General features: G+C 38.6%; 1 protein-coding gene across 3 annotated transcripts in view; it reads left to right on the top strand.

Moving 5' to 3' along the window:
• LOC105466027 (prolyl 4-hydroxylase subunit alpha 1) overlaps positions 1 to 15,373 on the top strand; it is a 101,889-nt gene that overhangs the window by 26,668 nt on the left and 59,848 nt on the right. For all 3 annotated transcript variants that reach the window (XM_071068776.1, XM_071068775.1, XM_071068774.1), the window contains exons 2-5: positions 1,632 to 1,739; positions 2,702 to 2,798; positions 4,645 to 4,796; positions 7,799 to 7,936. In XM_071068776.1, the coding sequence (XP_070924877.1) occupies positions 1,664 to 1,739; positions 2,702 to 2,798; positions 4,645 to 4,796; positions 7,799 to 7,936 (463 nt within the window). In that variant the 5' untranslated portion in view covers positions 1,632 to 1,663. The remainder of the gene's footprint in view (positions 1 to 1,631; positions 1,740 to 2,701; positions 2,799 to 4,644; positions 4,797 to 7,798; positions 7,937 to 15,373) is intronic.

Genomic DNA, 15,373 nt, shown 5'->3' with positions numbered 1-15,373 from the left:
GAAAGAATAGAGGCCACAGAGATGTCTTAGGCTAAGTTGTTTTTGTTTTTGTTTTTGTTTTTTTTACATAGAACACAGTTGATAAGAGAAACAAAACTAAAGTCTGGGTCCTTTGAGAGAAAATACTTGTTTAAATGGACATGGCTATTTATTCATTTTGGATTCTCTATAACTTTAAAAAAAAAAAAAGACATGCACAGTGGTGCAGACCTGTATTTCCAGCTACTCAGGAGGCTGAGGTGGGAGGATCATTTGAGCCCAGGAGTTTGAGTTCAACTTGGACAACGTAGCAAGACCCCTGTCTCTTAAAAAACCAAACCAAGAGAACAGTGTCATTGCAATATAATTCATATACCTTATAATTCACCCATTTAGTATTCATGATTCAATGGTTTTTAGTACTTTCACAGAGTCATTCCACCATCAGTCAGTCACCACAGTCAATTTTATTTCATTTATTCATTTGTTTTTTAGAGATGGGGTCCTACTATCTTGCCCAAGCTGGCTTTGTACTCCTGGGTTCAAGTGATCCTCCTGCCTCAGTCTCCCAAGTAGCTGGGACTTCAGGCACCTGCCACTGTGCCTGGCCAGTCAATTTTAGAACATTTTATTGCCCCCAAATCTACAACTTTTGATTGAATTTATTCTAAAAAGTTAAGTTATAGGAAAAAGATGGGCTGGGTGCTATGGCTCACGCACCAGCCCATCCACCCAAAACTTTGGGAGGACAAGGCGGGCGGATCACCTGAGGTCAGGAGTTTGAGACTGTCTAAAAAATACATATATTTTATATATATATATATATGAAAAAGATGAAACAAATTAGGAATTTTAAGGATTAATCAGCTCTGACATCTTTTTCCTTTAAAATATAGTCTTAACATTTTGAAAATGTATTGGTAATATTTAATATTTAAATAGATAAGTTGGTATATTTTTATGGGAAATTCATGGGATAGGTCCAAATCACAGAGAAAACTTATTTTTCAGGCTATACAAAAAAGCCACCTGCTATTCATTTACTCTAATTGTAATAGTGACTAAGGAGAACAAACTCAGCATGAATTTTTAAGCACAAATTATCAGGTGATAACAAACATACATTCTTTTCTAATATGGGTGCAGTGGCTCATGCTTATAATCCTAGCGCTTTGGGAGGCTGAGGCGAGTGTATCACTTGAGGCCAGGAGTTCAAGACCAACCTGGCCAACATAGCAAAACCTTGTCTCTGCTAAAAAGACAAAAAGTTAGCGAGGTATGGTGGCACACACCTTTGGTCCCAACTACTTGGGAGGCTGAGGCATAAGAATTGCTTGAACCTGGGAGGCGGAGGTTGCAGTGAGCCAAGATCGCACCACTGGACTCCAGCCTGGGCGACAGAGACTCTATCTCAAAAAAAAAGAAAAAAAACAGAATAAAACCACAAAAAAGAAATGTCATGGCAGTACTCTAATTATATGAAAAACAAGATAGTAGCTATTATTAAATTATTACACAATTGATAATAACATCAATTTTATGGGCAACCTTGGAATCTTTTACTTTTTCATAGAAATAATAGATAAGGAACTTTTCCTTCCCTCCTTTTGTATTTTTTAAGTAATGGCTGCATTTCTCTATTTCTGTTGTAGGTGTGTGATCCTGTAAAATTAAGTCTTCCAAGATGATCTGGTATATATTAATTATAGGAATTCTGCTTCCCCAGTCTTTGGCTCATCCAGGCTTTTTTACTTCAATTGGTAAGTCTTACTACTTGTTGATTTTTTTGGTTTTGCATTTTTTAATTTCCATTTTTTAGTGTTTTAAAATCAGCAAAAACAAACACAGTGTATTCCCAGAGTATAGGTTTATTTGCTGCCCCTTTAAAAGGTCCTTTTAAAATAATTTGATATTTTCTTTAATTTTTTAATTATAAAAATGATACATATTCAGGTTAAAATAATTTAATGCATATACTTATTCTTAATGCACAGATATACAAGTAATATACTGCATATGTATCTAATCTGCTTTTTCCACTTAAGAATCTACTGTGAACACCAGTATTTTTTGTATTATAACTTAAAAAATATTTTATCATTATTATTTTGAATAGAGACAGGGTCTTCCCATGTTGGCCAGACAACTCCTGGTCTCAAGGAATTCTCCTGGCTGGGCCTCCAAAGTGCTGGGATTACAACAGGCGTGAGCCGCCACGCCTGGCCCATAAGTATATACTTATGACTCTTGATTCCAGTATATAAAATGATGGGTTCTTGCATCCTGTTATACATAAACAGATTATTTGAAGCTTTTTTAGTGTGGCTTTTATTTATTAAATAAAAATTTAATTCTAATTAGTCTCAAAAACAAAGGTAAAGGGTTCGAGAAATAAAGAAGTAAAGGTGAAGAAACATTAATTTTTGGAAAGTAGTGTTGATTTGCAATTTAAAAATACATTTGTAGATGTAAAGACAATTTGCCAGCACAGTCTAAAGCTTGCAAAATTAAGTGGCTTGAAAATCAGAACTGGAACTCTTGATTAGAAGTTTTTGGCTTTATTTTGGTTTATCTGGTAAAAAAGGAAGAAAAGATCGTCTCCAGCATATCTGATTCATGCCAGTTAAATTGTCTCATAGCATGAAACAGTCTTAATCATTCTTATTCTTAACATACCTGTTAAGGATATGAGTATTTGATAACCTTCTTCCCCTTCTACTAGGTCAGATGACTGATTTGATTCATACTGAGAAAGATCTGGTGACTTCCCTGAAAGATTATATTAAGGCAGAAGAGGACAAGTTAGAACAAATAAAAAAGTAAGCAAAATGTTTACTTATTATGACTCTGACTAAACCTGGATGTTTTCTTTCTCGAGCTAAAATATTCTTTAAGTACAAATGAAACCCATTTTTGAACCTTACAAAGCCAGTTGAAGTGGCTAAAATAGGAGTATAGAGAACAAGTTAGACTTGGGCCAACTTTCACATGGAAGAATATGGGTTGAGATAAGAATATGGATAGATATTGGCTAGGTGCGGTGGCTCATGCCTGTAATCCAGCACTTTGGGAGGCCGAGGAGGGTGGATCACTTGAGGCCAGGAGTTTGAGACCAGCCTGGCCAACGTGGTGAAACCCTGTCTCTACTAAAAATACAAAACTAGCTGGGTGTGGTAGCACATGCCTGTAATCCCAGCTGCTTGGGAGGCTAAGGTAGGAGAATCACTTGAACCCGGGAGGTGGAGGCTACGGTGAGCCAGGATTGTGCCACTGCACTCCAGCCTGGGCTACAGAGCAAGAGACTATCTCAAAAAAAAAAAAAAAAAAAAAAGGATGGATATGGGAAGTTAACTAATAATTTTTTTTTTTTTTTTTTGAGACAGAGTCTTGCTCTGTTGCCCAGGCTGGAGTGCAGTGACATGATCTCGGCTCACTGCAACCTCCACCTTCCAGGTTCAAGTGATTCTCCTGCCTCAGCCTCCCGAGTAGCTGGGACTACAGGTGTGCGCCACCATGCCTGGGTAATTTTTGTATTTTTAGTAGAGACGGGGTTTTGCCATGTTGGCCAGGCTGGTCTCGAACTCCTGACCTCAGGTGATATGCCCGCCTTGGCCTCCCAAAGTACTGGGATTACAGGTGTGAGCCACTGTACCCAGCCTGACTGATAATTTTAAAAGTATTGCTAATATCTTCTATCCTCCTCTAACCTCTTAGTCAACCCACCTGCTGCTGCAATTTTCCAATTCTCCTTATCCTTTACTTCCATGGTTCCACTGTAGAGATTATAGTGATAAGTATGGTTAGTGTTATTTAATTGATACAGTTTTTCTCTCTCTTTTTTTTTTTTTTTGAGACGGAGTCTCGCTCTGTCGCCCAGGGTGGAGTGCAGTGGCCGGATCTCAGCTCACTGCAAGCTCCGCTTCCCGGGTTCACGCCATTCTCCGGCCTCAGCCTCCCGAGCAGCTGGGACTACAGGCGCCCGCCACCTCGCCCGGCTAGTTTTTGTATTTTTAGTAGAGACGGGGTTTCACCATGTTAGCCAGGATGGTCTCGATCTCCTGACCTCGTGATCCGCCCGTCTCGGCCTCCCAAAGTGGGATTACAGGCTTGAGCCACCGCACCCGGCCGATACAGTTTTTCTCAAATATGAATTTAATTGACTCATGTTCATAGTTAATCCTGACCTGAGAATTCCTGTCTTTTGTTTAAGCTGAGTGTTCAGTTTTTTTGTTTTAAGATACAGTTTCTAGAAACTGGATGTAAAGACTTAGTATAAGTTGATTTAAATGAACATGTAACTGAATTTGGGTTGGGCTAATTTGTAGTTTGTAATAATCAGTTATTTGGCCCTGGAACCTATGAGGAAATGAATTTTTAGACTTTTACTAGAGGGATTCGGTCACAACTTTTACTAAGACAGGGAGGTTCCATTTACTGTAACCATTTGGGAGAAACAAAATTAAAACAAAAAGTCCTATAGTTGTATTGATTCTGCCAAGAGGCTCTTGCTTTTTAAAGAGACCTTTTAATTTTACTTTAAAAAGAAACTATAGGTATAGTTTAACTCAAAAACTTCTAGTCATTATTTTTTCTGAGCATTTCACTAAATTGTGTTTTTCCCTATGAAATATACCTATTCTCAGTTTTTATGTTTTACATCTGTAGATGGGCAGAGAAGTTAGATCGGCTAACTAGTACAGCGACAAAAGATCCAGAAGGATTTGTTGGTCATCCAGTAAATGCATTCAAATTAATGAAACGTCTGAATACTGAGTGGAGTGAGTTGGAGAATCTGGTCCTTAAGGATATGTCAGATGGTAAGTCTGAAGAGATTCCTGAGTAAGGCAATATTGCCACCATCTGTAGAAATAATAAAATTAGTGATAAATTCAGTTCCCAGGAAACCAAGTGTTCAGTGTTATAACTGGATTTTGCCTGGATGCATTTGGTTTGAATAGAGTTAATTTAGTCAAAATCCTGAATTCTTTGACTAAAAAAGAAGTAATTTCATTTATTGTTGACTTTTGTTTTGAAATCTGCAAAAGTGAATAGATTATTTGGCATATAGCTTCGTTTCTGAGGGTAATCATTTTTATTTTAGGATTACCTTCAAATTTTAAAAAAGTATGTATCTGCAATTTTTAAAAATGTTGGGAGTGTTACTATAAAGAGAAATATTAGCTGTGTTCTATCTAGTATTTTGAAGTTTAGAAGTAGTTTGCTCAATGTAGACAATCAAACTGAGGCTGCAAACCGTAATAGTGAATAAGTGATGCAATTGTAGTTGGAGTGTTGAAATGTTTTAGATACTTTAATAACAGACGTAGAAGACTAAATCTGGACTTCAGTAAGGAGGTAAAGGGAATTATACCCCCCCCCAAAAAAAAAGAAAAAGAGACGGAAAAGAGCTGAGCTACTTATGTAGATAAAATACGCCAAGGGTACTTACCAGTGTTTGTAAGCGGTGACTGTTATGCACAGGGGTCAGGAAGCCTTGAAACAAAAAATATGGCAAGTACTTGTGAATACTTCTTTACTGTGAGAGGGAAGTGTCCGTGATTATTTTCTGTACTATATAATACCTTGGGAACCTTTTTTTTTTTTTTTGGGAGATAGGGTCTCACTGTTGCCCAGGCTGGAATACAGTGGCACAATCATGGTTCACTGCAGCTTTGAACTCCTGGGCTCAAGCAATCCTCCCACCTCAGCCTCCTCAGTAGCTGGCACTTCAGGCATAGACCACCACGCTGGGCCAATTAAAAAATTTTTCTTTCGTAGAAACAAGGTCTTGCTATGTTGCCCAGGCTGATCTCAAACTCTCGGCCTCATGTGATCCTTCCACCTCAGCCTCGCACAGTGCTTGGGATTACACATGTGAGCCCTGGTTCCTGGCCCCTGAACACATTTTTTAAAGGAAATCCACATATTTATTCTCAAGTAATGAACTAAGTTGTTTTATAATGTGAACCTTGGGACTTCGTTGTTTTAATCTGTAGTAGTCATTTCTATAATGCTATAATGCTATATATTTTTAATTTTTCTTAGAATTTTGTTTGTAGCATAAGAAATATTACAGCCTTTTATAAAATTTGTAAAACTTGCTAGTGAAATTCCCTATAGAAATTGTGACTGAGAGTTGGTCATAAAACTAAAAATATTGTTGGAAACAGAGCAGGTCAAAACTCCCATGCTGATCTAATAATGGAATTACACCAATAAAAAGCCACTGCACGTCAGCTTGGGCAACATGGCAAGACTCTGTCTCTAAAAAGAGACAAAACAGCATAAAAATATGCTTGATATAAACTCTAGCCCTCTTCTAGTTATTTGTTCATTTGTACATTTTCATTTACATAAAAATGCCAGGTCTCAACCAGGCACGGTGGCTCAGGCCTGTAATCCTAGTAGTTGGGGAGGCTGAGGCTGGCACATCACTTGAGGTTGGGAATTCGAGAGCAGCTCAGCCAACATGGTGAAACCCCGTCTCTACTGAAAATATAAAAGTTAGCTGGGCATGGTGGTGGGCACCTTTAATCCCAGCTACTCGGGAGACTGAGGCAGGAGAATCGCTTGAACCCGGGAGTCAGAAGTTGCCGTGAGCCGAGATTGTGCTACTGCACTCCAGCCTGGGTGACAGAGCAAGACTGCATCTCAAAAAAAAAAAAAAAAAAAGCCTGGTGTCTTGCTGTTCAAAATACTTAGTCAGCTGGACACAGTTGCTCACGCCTGTAATCCCAGCACTTTGGGAGGCCAAGGCAGGTGGATCGTTTGAGGCCAGGAGTTGGAGACCAGTCTGGGCAACATGGTGAAACCCCATCTCTACTAAAAATACAAAAATTAACCGGGTGTGGTGGCACATGCCTGTAATCCCAGCTCCTTGGGAGGCTGAGGCATGATAATTGCTTGAACCTGGGAGGTGGAGGTTGCAGTGAGCTGAGATCGTGCCACTGCACTCCAGCCTGGATGACAGAGTGAGACTCTGTCTCACAGAAAAACCATATAGTTGCTTATAAGTTAATCAGTACGAGAGGGAAGTCTCATACCTAATTTTTATTCACAAGTAATGATACTTATATTAAAATTTTAAACTACTTTGTTTCTTAAGGAGTGTTTAGCATCCATTCTCCTTGAGGTTATATAGTTATCAGTAATTGGTTTGTTAGTTTGATTTTTGCTGTAGTTTATGTAAATCCTCTTTAAGATTAGCTTTATATATTGTAAATTTTGGTGGATCAACACCATGTTTAATAATTAAACTGATCTAAATATATTTTAGTAAACTAGCTTAGCTGTTGATCTTAAATATATAATTAATATCGCCTCCTTGTCCTTGAAGAATTCCACCAAACTTTATATATTTACATATTTATATAATGTGTAATACATGGAAGAAGAAAACAACTTTAAGAGCACACATTTTACTTACCATCTGTTATCTGGAAATATGATTGTCAGTGAATGTTATTTTCAAACCCATAAATGTGTTCATTTCCCAAACTTAGTGGATGCACTTTTGTTTTCTTGGTATAACTAAAAACTCATAACTATTATGTTAGGTGATCTTTACCTGGTAATACAGATATAATTTATATAACAGCGTTACAGTTCTTAAACAATACTAGGCTTTTGGAAGATTAAACAAGTTAGAAGTGTGCCAAGTCTCATTCAGTGTATTTAAGTTTTTCTTGTTGAGTATGTAGAACTTTTCATGGTATGGTAGAAAATAATAAAATAGATTTTGAACAGTCCTTATTAAGTCTCTTTATGGGAAATTAATGAGATTTTACATTCTTTTTTTCTTTTATTTATCTATTTCAAGGCTTTATCTCTAACCTAACCATTCAGAGACAGTACTTTCCTAATGATGAAGATCAGGTTGGGGCAGCCAAAGCTCTGTTACGTCTCCAGGATACCTACAATTTGGATACAGATACCATCTCAAAGGGTAATCTTCCAGGTAAGATCATTCTTCCATTCTATAAAATACCATCACCTAGCTTCTCTGTTGAGTCCATTAAGACAATGTTAGTATAAAAAAGACTTTTGCATTTTAAGATTTTAAGTTGTAGTTTGTTTCATAGCCTTTGAAGACTAAAGAATCACCTTCCCTTTCTCTTAGGGCTTAATAGTTATAGGTAGGCTTCCAGCTTGTTACTCTGAAAACTTGTATTGATAGAGGCTAACTTAAGTAGGCAATTTTAGTGTGTAAAGAAACTATCATTTTACCAAATGTTTTTATTCAGAACACCTAATACTATTCGTAAGCTTTGTATGTAAAGCTATAAGGGAATTGATAGTCAAAGTTTATATGTTAAATAATTAAAAGCCAAGATGTTTTGGGTATCCACATATGTTTAAAGTGTTCCATAGTGTGGAACATCCTACTTTCTTACCTATTTTTTGGCAAAGTCCTCTTTTTAAGTTAGTTACTTTCATGATAATTTACTTCTGCCATCCCTCACTTTTTCAAAGTTTGTGACTTATTAACACTAGTATCTCCTGTCATTGTCAGCTGCAGAAATAAAATATGTTGTCTCTGTCTTCATACTGTAATTGATTTTCTTTCTTTCTTTTTTTTTTTTTTTTAAGACGGAGTCTCGCTCTGTTGCCCAGGTTGGAGTGCAGTGGCCGGATCTCAGCTCACTGCAAGCTCCGCCTCCTGGGTTTACGCCATTCTCCAGCCTCAGCCTCCCAAGTAGCTGGGACTACAGACGCCCGCCACCTCGCCCAGCTAGTTTTTTGTGTTTTTTAGTAGAGACGGGGTTTCACCGTGTTAGCCAGGATGGTCTCGATCTCCTGACCTAGTGATCCACCTGTCTCGGCCTCCCAAAGTGCTGGGATTACAGGCTTGAGCCACCGCGCCCGGCTGTAATTGATTTTCTCAGCAAGAAAAATCAGTTTATCAAAATATTTTCTTGCTCATCTCCCTTTATTTGAGATGAAGGTATCTATTGGTAAAAACTAAACATGTTATAATAGTAAATAAAATTTATGTTAAGCTGGAATATAATTCCATTAATTTGAACTTCCAAAAATGTACAAATTTGCAAATTTTATTTTCAGTTTCTACTAATATTATACATTATAACACTTTTGATAAGATTATAACCTTATTTTTAAAATTGGCTTCAGGTTTAAAACATTTAATAGATATTAAATAATATGTGCCAGCTATTATGTTAGGTACTGAGCACACATAATGAACAAGACATACACTATCCTTGCCATTAGGGTATTTAACGTTCTTACAGATGTAAGATGAGTGCTTGGATGAGAGAAATTCAGGATACCACCATGTGAGCACGTCAAAAGAAACCTATTGCTGAACCTCGTAAGACATGGTAAAGGAAGAATTCCTGGAAAATATGACGTTAAAAAAATTGAGATCCGGCCGGGCACAGTGGCTCAAGCCTGTAATCCCAGCACTTTGGGAGGCTGAGATGGGCAGATCACGAGGTCGGCGGATCACGAGGTCCGGCAGTCGAGACCATCCTGGCTAACATGGTGAAACCCCGTCTCTACTAAAAAAATATAAAAAACTAGCCGGGCGTGGTGGCGGGCGCCTGTAGTCCCAGCTACTCGGGAGGCTGAGGCAGGAGAATGGCGTAAACCCGGGAGGCGGAGCTTGCAGTGAGCTGAGATCCGGCCACTGCACTCCAGCCTGGGCGACAGAGCGAGGCTCCGTCTCAAAAAAAAAAAAAAATTGAGATCCAATGGATAAGGAATTAGCCAGAAAAATGGGGGAGAGGGAGAGAGGAATGCGTAATGGGTGTGGGAGAAGTGTTCCAGACAGAGGCAACATGTAGAAAGGTCAAAAGGAGAGAGCATATCATATTCAGATAACTAACATGTAGTTTGTATGGCTTAATGTAGAGTGCAAGAGGTGAATGCACCAGGTGGATATGGGGGTTTGGGTTTGTGAGAGTAGTGAGAGCTGAGACTAGAGAGGTAAGCAGAAGCCATCTCTTGGAGAGCTTTGTAAGCCATGTGGAAGAGACTGAACTGTCCTGAGTGCAGTGCGGAGCTATTAAAAAGTTTGTAAAGGGAATTTATGATTTTTCCTTTTAGAAATACCATTCTGGCTGCCGAATGGAGATTGGGTTGGGGCCAAGGGACAAAGAACCAGGGAGGAGGCTGTTGCAAATATTTAAGTAAGAGGTGATAGTGGATAGATTATCAAGCTACTTATTGGAGTAGAATAGTAGAATTTGATGATGTGCTTGATCGGAATTTCTGGCTTCATCAACTGGATAGGTTCCATTTAACAAACTAGGGCTGGCATGGTGGCTCATGCCTATATTCCCAGCACTTTAGGAGGCTAAGGTGGAAAGGATCCCTTGAGGCTAGGAGTTCAAGACCAGCCTGGGCAGCATAGCAAGTCCCTGACTCTACAAAAAAATGAAAACTTAGCTGGGTGTGGTGGCGCTTGCTTGCAGTCCTTATTTGGGAGGCTGAAGTGGGACGTACTCACACTGCTATAAAGAAATAGCCAAGACTGGGTAATTTATTTTAAAAAAGAGGTTTAATTGACTCACAGTTCCGCATAGCTAGGGATGTCTTAGGAAACTCACAATCATGGTGGAAAGCACTTCTTCACAGGGTGGCAGGAGAGAGAATGAGTGCCAGCAGGGGAAATGCCGGGTGCTTATAAAACCATCCTATCTCATGAGAACTCACTATCACAAGAACAGCATGGGGGAACTGCCCCCATGATTCAGTTATCTTTTCCTTGTCCCGCCCTTGATAGGTGGAGATTATTACAATTCAAGGTGATATTTGAGTGTGAACACAGAGCCAAACCATATCATGGGAGGATCACTTGAGCCCAGGAGTCAAGGCTGGAGTGAGCTGTGATCACGCCACTGCACTGTAACCTGGGCAACAGAGTGAGACCCCCATTTCAAAAAACAAAAAGCAAAAAAGAAAACATCCCACCTTAGCCTCCCAAATGTGTGGTGGTGGGTAATAAACGTTATTTAGATTACTCTCTGTGTTTTGTTTAAAACATGATTATATTCTCATCAAAATGGTCTTGAATATTATTTAACCCTGATTTCACTGTGTTTAGTCTTAGGGGCAATATTCATTCTTTCTCAGCTACTTTTTACCTCCTTGTTAACTTTTTTCCCTCTTTTATCACAGTTTTGGGCTAGTTCTTACTGACTTTTCCTTTCATGCAAATTACTTATAAGTAAAATGACTGAAATTTCTTAATCACATTATATCCTATAAGTGGTAAAAATAATAGCATGAATGCTAGCATAAGAGTTTTTAGGCTCCCCCAACCCAGATTATTTTCTATTGTTAATAGTCAAATATCACAGATGTGTTCAAAGGCTTTCTTGTGCACCTTCCCTTCTTTAGAACTGATGACTGTTCTGAACTTGGTGTGTATCCTGTCATCTTTTTATAAACTATCACATATATTGTCCATTGTATTGTGTTTTTAAATTTTACGTGAATAGTGCATCACACCCTATGTATCTTTCTACAACCTTTTTTTAACCTAATATGTTTAGTAAATTTATCTATGTTGATCACATTCATCTTACTGCTTATATGGTATTGTATAACATTATTTATTCATTCTTCTGGGGATGGATGTACATTTATATTTTATCCAATTTTTTGCTTTATCAAATGAGGTTTGATACATCCTTGTTGATTTTTTTGTGACCATGTACTTATGTGCAAGAGTTTCTCTTAGGGTATAAGAAATCATAGGGTATTTGGTTTTTCATCATGCTTACCAGATGTGGCCAGATTGTTTTCCAGAGCGTGTATTTATACTCTCACCAGCATTGTACGAGAGTTCCCATTTCTTCATATCCTTGCCAGCTCTTGGTTTTGTCAGACTTTAAAAATTTTAGCAATTTGGGTGTGAAATGGTGGGGGTGAGGGAGGAAGGATGGCATGTATTTTAAATTTTCTTCAAACAAAAAAGAGAAATGCTTAGTGGATTTATATTGATGCCACATCACTGCTTGATTAGTTTCATCTGTTTCTTTTGCCGCTTTGAGCCTACCTGTTGAAATGCTTTGTTGATATTTTCATGTAAAATCTGATAGGTTATATACATTTCGACATCAGTGTTGTCCTTATAGTTCTTAAGGACTTCCTTTAGTTTTCAGATTGTTTGTTCCCAACCCTGATTTGTTGAATAGATCCGTATCTGCCAAAGATATCATGCTTTTTTTTAAAGCTGTGATTTTTTTTTTTTTAGGGGGTGGGGGTCAGTAATAGAAAATGTCTTACATATAAAATTCAATTTGCTTCATGTGAAAGTTGAATGTTCACCCTTCTGGTCACTTGCATCACTGTCCTGGTAAGTTAATAAGGTAACTGCAGCAAGCAGCAGATTCTCCAGACATCTCTGGAGCTCACTCAGCTATGAGTGTACCACACTGCCTCAGAGGTGGGACATTAACTTCTAAGTATATGCATTTTAAACATAATTCTCCCTTACAAATTAAGTTTTGATCCATTGAGTGTTCTTGTGAAGTGCAAGAATTTTTGAATTACATGTCTCTCTCAGTTTAACGGATGAACCATAAAAATGTATTTCTTTTTCTTTTTTTCTCTTTTTTTGACATGGAGTCTCACTCTGTTACCCAGGCTGGAGTGCAGTGGCGCAACTCGGCTCACTGCAACCTCTGCCTCCTGGGTTCAAGTGATTCTCCTGCCTCAGCCTCCCAAGTAGCTGCGATTACAGGTGCCTACCACCATGCCTGGCTAATTTTTGTATTTTTAGTAGAGATGAGGTTTCACCATGTCAGCCAGGCTGGTTTCCAGCGCTTGACCTCAAGTGATCTGTCCACCTCAGCCTCCGGAAGTGCTAGAATTACAGGCATGAGCCATTACGTCTGGCTAAAAATGTATTTCTAAGTAATGTTTTTCCTATAGTGCCTGTGATATTATAGTTTCCTTTTTCTTTCTTTTCTTTTCTTTATTTAAAAAATTTTTTTTGTGACAGGATCTCACTCTGCTGTTGCCCAGGCTGGAGTGCAGTGGCACAGTCACAGCTTACTACAGCCTCAACCTCCCAAGCTAAGGTGATCCTCCTACCTCAGTCTCCCGGGTAGCTGGGACTACAGGCACGTGCCACCACAAGCAGCTAATTTTTGCATTTTTTGTAGAGACACGGTTTTGCCATGTTGCCCAGGCTGGTTTCGACCTCCTGAGCTCAAGCAATCCACCCCCCTCAGCCTCCCAAAGTGGTGGGGTTACAGGCAAGAGCCACTGTACCTGGCCTGATATTATAGTTTCTACTGTGACAGTAAATTAAAGGACTGTTTTTAGTGTTACTTTCAGTTTGATTTATTATATTCAATTTGGTATGTTCGTGTCTGTCATCCCTACCTCTTCCTTTGAACTAAAGGAATTTACAACTTGTTTCTCATCAAATTCAGTTTGCTTTTTTTTTTTTTGAGGCGGAGTCTTGCTCTGTCGCCCAGGCTGGGGTGCAGTAGCACAGTCTCGGCTTACTGCAAGCTCTGCCTCCCAGGTTCACGCCGTTCTCCTGCCTCAGCCTCCCGTGTAGCTGGGACTACAGGCGCCCACCATCATGCCCAGCTAATTTTTTTTGTATTTTTAGTAGAGACGGGGTTTCACCATGTTAGCCAGGATGGTCTCAATCCCCTGACCTCATGATCCGCCCGCCTTGGCCTCCCAAAGTGCTGGGATTACAGGCGTGAGCCACCGTGCCTGGCCCGGTTTGCTTTTTATATGAAGCTTTTTACAGTCTCTTTCTGCCCATACCACTTTCCTTATTTCACTTTCTTCTTTGTTTTCTTGCCTATTTACTTCTTATTCTCATGTTCTCTACTTTGGAAACAGTCTTCCTTTTCAAATACTGCATTACTTTTCATTTATTTTAAAAATCAGATTCCCAGGCAGTCTGCCTTTAATGTTGTTAATACAGCAGTAGGTAAGACAAGCAGAAATACTTTACCAAAGCAGAATAGCTAAAGATATTCTACTATCTCTGCCATGTTTGTTCAAATAATGTTACCAGAATACCCGGTTATGTAAAAAAATATTACTGGTGTTATCTGAATGGATTAATGGCATACTATTGTCTCATGTGTTTTGCATGTCCCTAAGAGAAACATTTATAATTGCTGCATTATGAGCTCATCTTCTCAGTTTACTGGTTCTCGTAACTGAAAAAATAATAGCATTGTCAAAATTTAATATGCATCTTTCGTTTCTGGAACTAAGTCATGTTAAACTATTAAGAAGTTAGTTTCTTAGCATCTGCTATTATTGGAATGTGTCCCTCCAAAATTTAGGTGGTGAAATTTAATGGCCAGTGTGATAGTATTAAGAGGTGGGGCCTACAGGAATGGGATTTAAGGCCCTTATGAAAGAGGCTTTATGCAACCCCTAGCTCTCTTGCCCTTCCACCTTCACCATGTGAGGACATAGCATTCTTTCCCTCTGGAGGATGCAGCAACAAGGTGCCATCTTGGAAGAGGAGAGCAGCCCTCACTAGACAATTGAACTCGCTGGTGCCTTGAATCTTGGACTACCCAGCCTCTAGAACTGTGTGAAATACATTTTTTTTTTTTTAATAAATTATCCAGTCCTCTGTTACTTTGTTATGGGAGCACAAATGCACTAAGATAGTATCCTTTCCTAGAGTGGAAGGCGGGATAGAGACTTATTTAAGGGAAAAACATCAAAATGTGGGTCTTCATCTTCATTTTAGCAGTATACTGATAATCAGTTACTGTCTGTAAGTGACTAATGGGAGGCCAGAAAAAAATGCAAATGGAGGTGATTGATTTGAATATTTGATTATATTGGGTCATGTGATCCTCCAGTGCCTACACCTCCAAGCTTGGACTCTGTTTGATACTGGAATTCAACAGCTCATTGTCAGACGAGGGCATGCTTTTCTGTAGTTTACAAATGTCTGATCATTAACAAAACGTGCCCATAACTTTACTTCCTTTTGATTTATTTCTCATGAATTCCTTTTCTGTTAGCATCTTTTTAAAAACATATGTGACCACCACTGGATAGGTTATAGCTAAGTCTGGTTCTGGCCATTTTAGTGACTCTTTGAAGTGTATTCAATCAAAATTTATTAAAGAAGCCACCAATGTGTTTGTTTCTCTACCAGTTTTCTTTGTGATGTTATCAGACACTTAAAAAATGTATACAGTTTTATCTGTTTTATCAGAGAAAATGTAGGCTAGTCTGTCTTTGACCAGTAGTTTCTTTTAAAAACTACTCTTCTGGAATCATGACTACTAGTATAATATTGACTTAGTCTCAGAACTGTATATTCTGAGAGAAATGTTTTTGGATAAGTAGTATTTTCTTGTCTAGGCTTGTTGTTATTTTTTCACATACCTGTCATTTTTTTTTTTATAGTGTCAGGGAACTA

This window comes from Macaca nemestrina, chromosome 9 (genome assembly GCF_043159975.1).
Source record: "Macaca nemestrina isolate mMacNem1 chromosome 9, mMacNem.hap1, whole genome shotgun sequence".
Classification (NCBI taxonomy): Eukaryota; Metazoa; Chordata; class Mammalia; order Primates; family Cercopithecidae; genus Macaca; species Macaca nemestrina.
Note: the sequence above shows the minus strand (reverse complement) of the source record. Positions and strands in the feature narration are given on the sequence as shown.